Source organism: Thamnophis elegans, chromosome 6 (assembly GCF_009769535.1).
Source record: "Thamnophis elegans isolate rThaEle1 chromosome 6, rThaEle1.pri, whole genome shotgun sequence".
NCBI lineage: Eukaryota > Metazoa > Chordata > Lepidosauria > Squamata > Colubridae > Thamnophis > Thamnophis elegans.
Window position 1 is genome coordinate 39,336,383 of NC_045546.1, and position 7,943 is coordinate 39,344,325.

The 7,943-nt window shown below is 39.3% G+C and overlaps 1 protein-coding gene across 1 annotated transcript in view; it reads left to right on the plus strand.

Annotated features, from left to right (window-relative positions):
• The window catches only part of CD247 (CD247 molecule), a 46,391-nt gene extending 40,441 nt beyond the window's left edge, over positions 1–5,950 (plus strand). The window contains exons 4-8 of the mRNA XM_032220141.1: positions 2,093–2,179; positions 2,443–2,478; positions 3,409–3,465; positions 4,658–4,693; positions 4,985–5,950. Coding sequence (XP_032076032.1) covers positions 2,093–2,179; positions 2,443–2,478; positions 3,409–3,465; positions 4,658–4,693; positions 4,985–5,053 — 285 coding nt within the window. The 3' untranslated portion in view covers positions 5,054–5,950. The remainder of the gene's footprint in view (positions 1–2,092; positions 2,180–2,442; positions 2,479–3,408; positions 3,466–4,657; positions 4,694–4,984) is intronic.
• Positions 5,951–7,943: the final 1,993 nt, after the last annotated feature.

The window sequence follows — 7,943 nt, forward strand, 5'->3', positions numbered from 1 at the left end:
GGAGGCACGGGATAAAATACCATCAATATGCGGACGATACGCAATTGTATCTGTCCGCCCCGTGCCAACTCAATGAAGCGGTGGACGTGATGAACCAGGGTCTGGAGGCCGTTAAGAACTGGATGAGTGCTAACAAACTGGTACTCAACCCGGACAAGACCGAGTGGCTGTTGTGTTTCCCTCCCAACAATTTGGCTAATGTTCCATCTATCAGGCTGGGGGGTCAAATTTTATACCCCTCAGATAGGGTTCGTAACTTAGGAGTCCTCCTGGATCCACAGCTGACTCTCGATCATCATCTGTCGGCTGTGAACAGGGGGGCATTTGCCCAGGTTCGCCTGGTCCGTCAGTTACGACCCTACCTGAATCGGGAGGCTCTCACAACAGTCACTCGAGCCCTTGTGATCTCTAGGCTGGAATACTGCAATGTGCTCTACATGGGGCTGCCCTTGAAGTGCATCCGGCGACTGCAGTTAGTTCAGAATGCGCGAGTGATAGTGGGCGCACCGCGGTTCGCCCACATAACACCCATCCTCCGCGAGCTGCACTGGCTACCTGTTGATCTCCGGGTGCGCTTCAGGGTGCTGTTGACCACCTTTAAAGCCCTTCATGGTAGTGGATCTGAGTACTTGAGAGACCGCCTTCTGCCGATTACCTCCCTCCGACCGATAAGATCGCACAGACTGGGCCTCCTCCGAATCCCATCCGCCAGTCAATGTCGACTGGCAACCACACGGAGGAGAGCCTTTTCTGTTGCAGCTCCGACCCTATGGAACGATCTCCCCGTCGAGATACGCACCCTCACCACCGTCCAGGCCTTCCGCGCAGCCCTCAAGACCTGGCTCTCCCAACAGGCCTGGGGATAAGTCTCTAATTTGCCCCACCCGAGTGTTGAATGTTGAATACAAGTTGTGTTTTTATTACTTTATTTTGTTTGTATATTGTTTATTTTGATTTGCACCCCCTCCCTGGTGATTGTAAGCCGCCCTGAGTCCCTCAGGGAAAAGGGCGGCCTATAAACCCTAATAAAATGACAAAAAAAATGACAAATAAATGAAAATTCTAACTATACAAAGTAAATTTAACAACATATCCCACCTATCATTTTCATAGATTAAGAAAGTTGTATGAGTGATCATTATGATCTCATGTCTGTAGTAGCATAGCTGAAATAGTACATCTGTGGTTAAGTGTTAAATAAAATGAGAAAACTACATAATAAACAGTTGTTGCTATATATTTGTATGTATGTATGAAAATGCTCATGTACCTAAAGTATAATTGAAAAGATGGGGGAAAAATAAACATTAAAAACTTTTGAAAATTATGTTTACTGATATGTTTTTATCTACTTCATCTTTTTTCACTTTTTTTGTCTAGTGCAGTGATGGCTAACCTTTTTGTCCTTGTGTGCCAAAAGTGTGTGTATGTGCACAACAGTGCGTGTGCACATGCCCACAACCATAATACAATGCATATGTGATCCCCCATGTTCCCTGGCCCTCTGCACATGTCCGTGCTACCCCCTGCGCTCTCGCTGCCCCCTCGCACATGCGACCCTACCCCACACTCCATTTTGGACCTAGAAGGCCTCCCTTAAGTCTCCTGGGACCAAAAGCGTGGCGTGGTGGATGCCATAGCCCCCCACTGCCTGTTTTGGGCCTAGCAGGCTTCTCTGAAGCCTCCTGGGACCAAAAACAGGGTGTGGGAGATGCTGCACCCCCCACGCTCCCCCTCGCATGTGTGTGCAACCACACACACACCTTCGTATACACGGGCATCTACAGCATGCACAGGAGACCCAAAAATGAGCTGGCTGGCAGGAGGCATGCAGGTGCACATGCGCAGTGGAGCTGAGCTGGGGTGACGGCAGAGAGGCCTATGTGTGCCATGCATGCCATAGGTTCGCCATCATGGGTTTAGTGCTTCACCTAAAACCAAATTCTGGCTTGATTAAAATCAAGATGTTTGGGTTTTGTTTTATTTTTACTCTCATCCTATCAGTTACCCATTCTTAACTTAGGGAAAATTGGTTAACTCAAGAAGTGATCAGACCTTGTAGCTAGTAGTATCTTTTTTTCTTCTCTTGCAGAAACTATCTACTGGACGCAGAGATGAATATGATTCTCTGGCAGTAAAAAAACCAGATTCAGATCTTGAAATGGCTGTGGATAAGCAGGTATCTTCACCATCTTTTCTATGCAGGCAGTTGCTACAAAACATATATAAGCATAGCTTAGTGGAGGAAACCCCAAGACCATGACCCCCTTGTACTTTGAGAAATGAATATCAATCTACAATTGACTTCTCTGACAGTTATGGCAGAGTTATGCAAGGGATTTTGATGTAACTGCTCTGTCAGCTCACCTATCACGCCTTCTCTTACTTCTTCAGACTTGGGTATATATAAGAATGATTGGGATAATTTTTTTTTCTTTCTAGCGCAGAAGAAAGAAACCTCAGGACAAAGTTTACACTGTGAGTAGATCCAAGAATTGACTTATTATAGTTTACTTAATTATCTACTAAGGATATATGTGTCTGTGTTTGGACAGAAATTGTCTTCATTTGCAACTTTTTCCAGAGTTTTATGAATAAGGTTTTGGAAAAAAATATTCTCTATGCTGGGATGTAACACAACTACTTCTTCACGTGATGCAGAAAGGAATAGAAGTATATAAAAATCAACCAGTCTATTTTTTTGTGTTTATGAGTCTCAAGATACTCAAGATTTCCCCATTTTGCCTTTCTTTTCCTGTAACAGAAAATTGTCAGGTTTTAAGCTTCTGTTATTAGCGCTTATATCAATACAACAGAATTCCAGGGCTTTTTTCTGGATTGCTTTTTTACCTGACTTACCTGAAAGGGCTAACAATGACAGCAGGAACAGCCCCACGGTGTTGATAGTCATCCTTCTGTGGACTTTTGGGAGATGTTTATCAGAGTACTGATCAGTTTTGTGTGTGGATATTTTGCTTTCTGCATCAGAGGAATCTAACTTCTATGTTGTAAATCAAACTATTGAGCATTTACAAGAAATCTGAGCTTCCTCTATTCCAACAAATCCTGTGTTTATAGTTTAACCAAGTCCCAGGTTGGAGAAAAGATTGGAAATGGTTGCTTTCCAGATAGCATTGCTTTCAAATCTGCATAAATAGTGCCTGAGTTTATAGTGGTTGGCAAAGAAAAAGCAATGAAGAGTAAATGTTTTGCTAGCATAATAATCATACACAGTTATATCTTTGGAAATCTTTTTCTTACAATTTGGCCTAGAAAGAGTAAGGATATACTGGCCAGAATGAAAAGATTAATCAAATACATCTGAATCTGTAAGAAAAGGCACTAGAGAAAACAGATTTTTCTTAATTTCCTTTTCACCAATACTGTTTTATTGTTTTCCATGGCTAGTCCCTACAGCGGGATAAGATGGGTGAAGCATATAGTGAAATTGGAAAGAAAGGAGAGGTAAGTGATATTTTCTATCATTTTAGATGCACAAAAGGTAGCTGCATCCACAAATTTGTCACTGTTGACTCTAGGCAGGGTTGCACTTTTCTAGACTGAGTGGGTACTTTAAGGTTTACCCTTTGTTACATGAGTTGCACTGGCTCCGTTTCTTCCAGGTGCTGGTTGTTACCTTTAATGTCTTACATGCCATGAGCCGGCCTGTCCCTGAAGATTTCTGCCTATCAGATAGGAAGACACCTCAGGTCCCTTCCTTGAATTGTTGCTATCTAGTGGGATCTCTGAAGTGTGTCTTTTCTGGCAGGCCCCTTCTCTTTTAGCCTTCTGAAAGACCATCAATACATGGTTTTCCACCTAGTCATTGAGGTAGAGTGTAGTTGCTCTGAATTGGTTGTTGGAGTATTCCAAGAAGATGAGTGAGGTGCTGGGTTTTGATTGTTTGAATTTGTGTTTTATGGTTTTTGTAATTTAGGGTTTTATTGTTGTGAGTCAGCCAGAATTGTGTTTTAAAATGAGCATCTATACAACTCTTATACATGCATTTCTACTCGAGCTTTCTCAGTCCTATCCTTTAAGCCAGTGGTCCCCAAACTTCCTGGCTCTGTGGACCAGCGGTGGAGGGGGAAGAGGGAATGGTTTTGTGCATGCCATTTGTGCAAATGCACTTTCATGTGCTCACACTTGCACAGCCCAATTCCCAAAAGGCCATGGTCTGGTACTGGGCCATGTATCAGGGGTTGGGGCTTCCTACTTTAAGCTGCATTGAACCCCAATTCCATAATGCAGAATAATGATAGTATTAATTCAATATAGCTGAAAGCACCAACTAGGCAGAAGCTCTCTTATCAACATAAAGTTATCTAGAATAGTTGAACAAAACAGAAGACAAATTTGTTCTCTGAATATAATTTTTCCATAGCATCTATGTCAATTGGGTTAAATTGTGGGGTAGCCCACAACTTATGACTACAATTGGGGCTGTACCCGCACAACTATTTTTATTGTTCATGTCCATAATACAAGAATCTTATTAGATTAGACTGGTGGTTTGCACCTGGACTAGACTAGATAAGGTTTAACAACATTCAAAGGGGAAGGATTGGACCGTGCTCTCCTGTGCCTATGTAGAGATTCCTGACTAAATAACCGCTTGACTCCTCTTTTGATTAATCCTAGCTTTTTCTTTTTCTAGAAACTTGGTGGCAAAGGCAATGATATTCTTTATCAGGTAAGATAACAGCAGAACCCTTCCCTGTAATTTCTTTAATTCTTAATTCACTGAAGAGATCTGCCTAAAGCAATTTATCCACTGTTCTTATCTCCCCTTCATTCTCTAAGTACTTTCGGTCCTAATGCCAGCCTATGCTTGCAAGGAAGTTGGACAAGGCAACACGGTTAAGAAGTAGTTGAATTCCTCTTTTTATAAATGTTGCTTTAGTACTCTGGCTATAGGCATCTGAATCTATGTTTAATAAAGTCTAATTATTTGTTTTCTAATCATATCTTTTCTCTTTATCAGGGGCTCAGTCAAGCAACAAAGGACACATACAATGTCCTTCAAATGAAGCAGTTGCATTCTCCTCGTTAGTTACAACTGAACCTAAAAAGGAAGAGGAAAAAGAACATCCCTTATGGTGGAATGGTAGCAATTAAAGAGGACAGTTCATTTCAGCAAAGCCATTGCCTTGTTTGAATAATGCTTTTGTACAGTCAGCAAAACCATTTCATTTCCAAATAACATCCTAGGTTTTTTTTAATGTACATAAGTTTAAAGATTCTGCTTAATGTATAGTTGCTCATATTTAGGAGCAGAAGTTGTGATTGCTATTTTATTGGATAGTTAAATAACAAAAATATTTTTCTTCCTTAGATGAAAGGCAAAATATTTTCTTTTTCTATAAATGTTTTTAATTGAAGATACCTGGGGAACTATTGGGGTGGGGGGAGAATATACTCTGGAACCTTTTATCACTTTCCAGGAATTTGGATTACTGTACAATCTATCAATCATATCAGCAGGGCTGGTGATAAAGGAATGCAAAAATAGTTATTTTTTAAAAAATTGATTACTCTCAAATCATTAAATAGTTCAGAACTTAACTGAAGGTAGATATCTTTTATATTGAAGATTAGAATAAAAAAGAAAGAGATTTGTTCAGATGGTACTTTGAATTTCAGTGTATGAGAAAACTGAAAGTTCTGTTCACAAGCTTGGATAATTTCCTCACAAAATGTAATTTTCTTTAGCATCAAAAAGCTAACAGCTGTTACTATTTGATTTGAATGATGCTTGTAAGCAAAATACAAAACACCCTAAAAAAAACAAAAAAACTGGACACAGAAATATGAGTATATTTAATAAAGCAACCAAAACTAGTTTTGGTTTAGAATTACTTCATCAAAGAACAAAAGTCTTACTTTTGAATAGTATTCATAACAATAGTCTTGTGCTATGCAGAAGTAAACAAGTACAGCTTATGCCTGTTTTTGCATGATTAAAATAATGGTTAAGTATATTGTCTGTTGCTTTATTATGTATATTATTCCTAATGACTGTATCTCATACTTCAACCCATATTAACTGCAGTGAATACAAAAGCTTACAACTTGACCAGAATCCATTAACGAGCTTTCTTTTGATTAGTACTGATCAGATTTTAAGAAGTCTAATATAACTGTGAAGGCTGCAAGGAAGAAAAACAGGGAATTTGCATCGGAGATTGCACCTTTTCATCATCTCCAGCTGAGCGCCTGCCTACCTTTGGAGTTTGTGGGTATAAATTGAATGTGGAGATAGGCTTTTCCCTTTACAGTATAGAGTAATGTAGTTGAACTGCAAAATATGGACCATTGAAAGCCACAGATACAAAAAAACCCCAAACCTCTTCCTGCCATCTAATGGTTGATCAGCTGCAATATATAGGATAATCAATAACTGGTATATGATATTTAGCACAGCACTTAGATTTATATACCACTTCACAGTGCTTTACAGCCCTCTCTAAGCAGTTTAGAGAGTCAGCATATTGCCCCCAACAATCTAGTTCCTCATTTTACCCACTTCGGAAGGATGAAAGGCTGAGTCAGCCTTCACTGGTGAGATTCGGTCTACCAAACTGCTGGCAGCCGGTGATCAACAGAAGTAGCCTGCAGTACTGCATTCTAACCCCTGCGCTCTTACTATTATATATTCCTAACAAAATGTAGATGATTTAGCAACAATGCTGGCTACCAGATTTAGACTGCAAAAACAGATGGCTAGATGGCAGGAAAGAGCTCGGAGAAAGCTAACTATTGGTCAAACCTACAACATTCCACTATTTAATGCTTCTTTCTCCCTTCTGTAGAATACTATGCATTACCTGTGCTTACCTTTTTTTCTGGGCAGGTGAGTGTATTTCCAAATAAAACACTGGTATGCAGTAGCTAGTAATTACTTCTACTTTTTAAGGTTTATAGAATGCATGTAGGCTTTAAGTAATTGTAGAAAATAAAGATGCTGCAGACTGATATTATGCAGCATGTCCTTGTTAAAAAATTAACATAATTTTTGAATGGTTAAATAAGTAAAATGGAATAGGAACTTTAGGGAACACAAAAGATGAGGTCATTAAATCCCTCAGAACCACAGTGGGCCACCAGCTTTAAAACAGGAATGCTTGCACAGACGTTACATCGTGTCCAATATAGCTCCCAAATAAAGCAAAGTTTTTTATTAAAGACACAGACCAGAATAACATTACAATAGTAAAATAAAAAATAAAACTGGGTTACACATCAATAAGAGAAATGAGAGTTTGAGTAAAATTAGGTGCAATGAGGACTGGGAGAAAATCCACCACAAAGTTTCAAATTCCCTGGAATATCTTCTTTGTGTTTACCTGCCTCTTTCCCCCCCTTCCCCCTAGGATTTGAGTCTCTTGAATTTGTCTCTATATCATGTACAGAAAATACAACAAACTTTAAAAAGATGCTTGTTAAAAGAGGCAATAAGTCCAGAAAAACCTAACTGAAAGTAAGCAAAGTACTCATACTTGAGAATTCTTCCCCGTAATCATACTCTGGACTGGTATGTATTCCACTCACTATTAGTTGGAACTGAGATGTCTAGTCAACAAATTGGGAGTTGGCAGCTTGAATTCTGATCACAGCAGTTTTTATATTTACTTATCCAATGTTAGGCTAGTATGTATATTATCAAGCTCAAAAGACTCAGGGATATGGCAAATTCTAAACAGTACTGGACATGTAGTTCGAAGAGTTTGAAAATACTATGTTAGTATCTCTTGTATAGGCTAGCGGTGTTTATTCAATCCATCTAATGCTGTATCAGAAATTCTATACCAGACAGTATAATGTATCTAATAACATTTTAAAAAGCACATAACACAAATACTTCTCTATAAGGAAATCAGATCATATATGATAATATTTGAAATAATCTTGAATAACTGTCAGCTTGATGTCCAGTGTTTAAA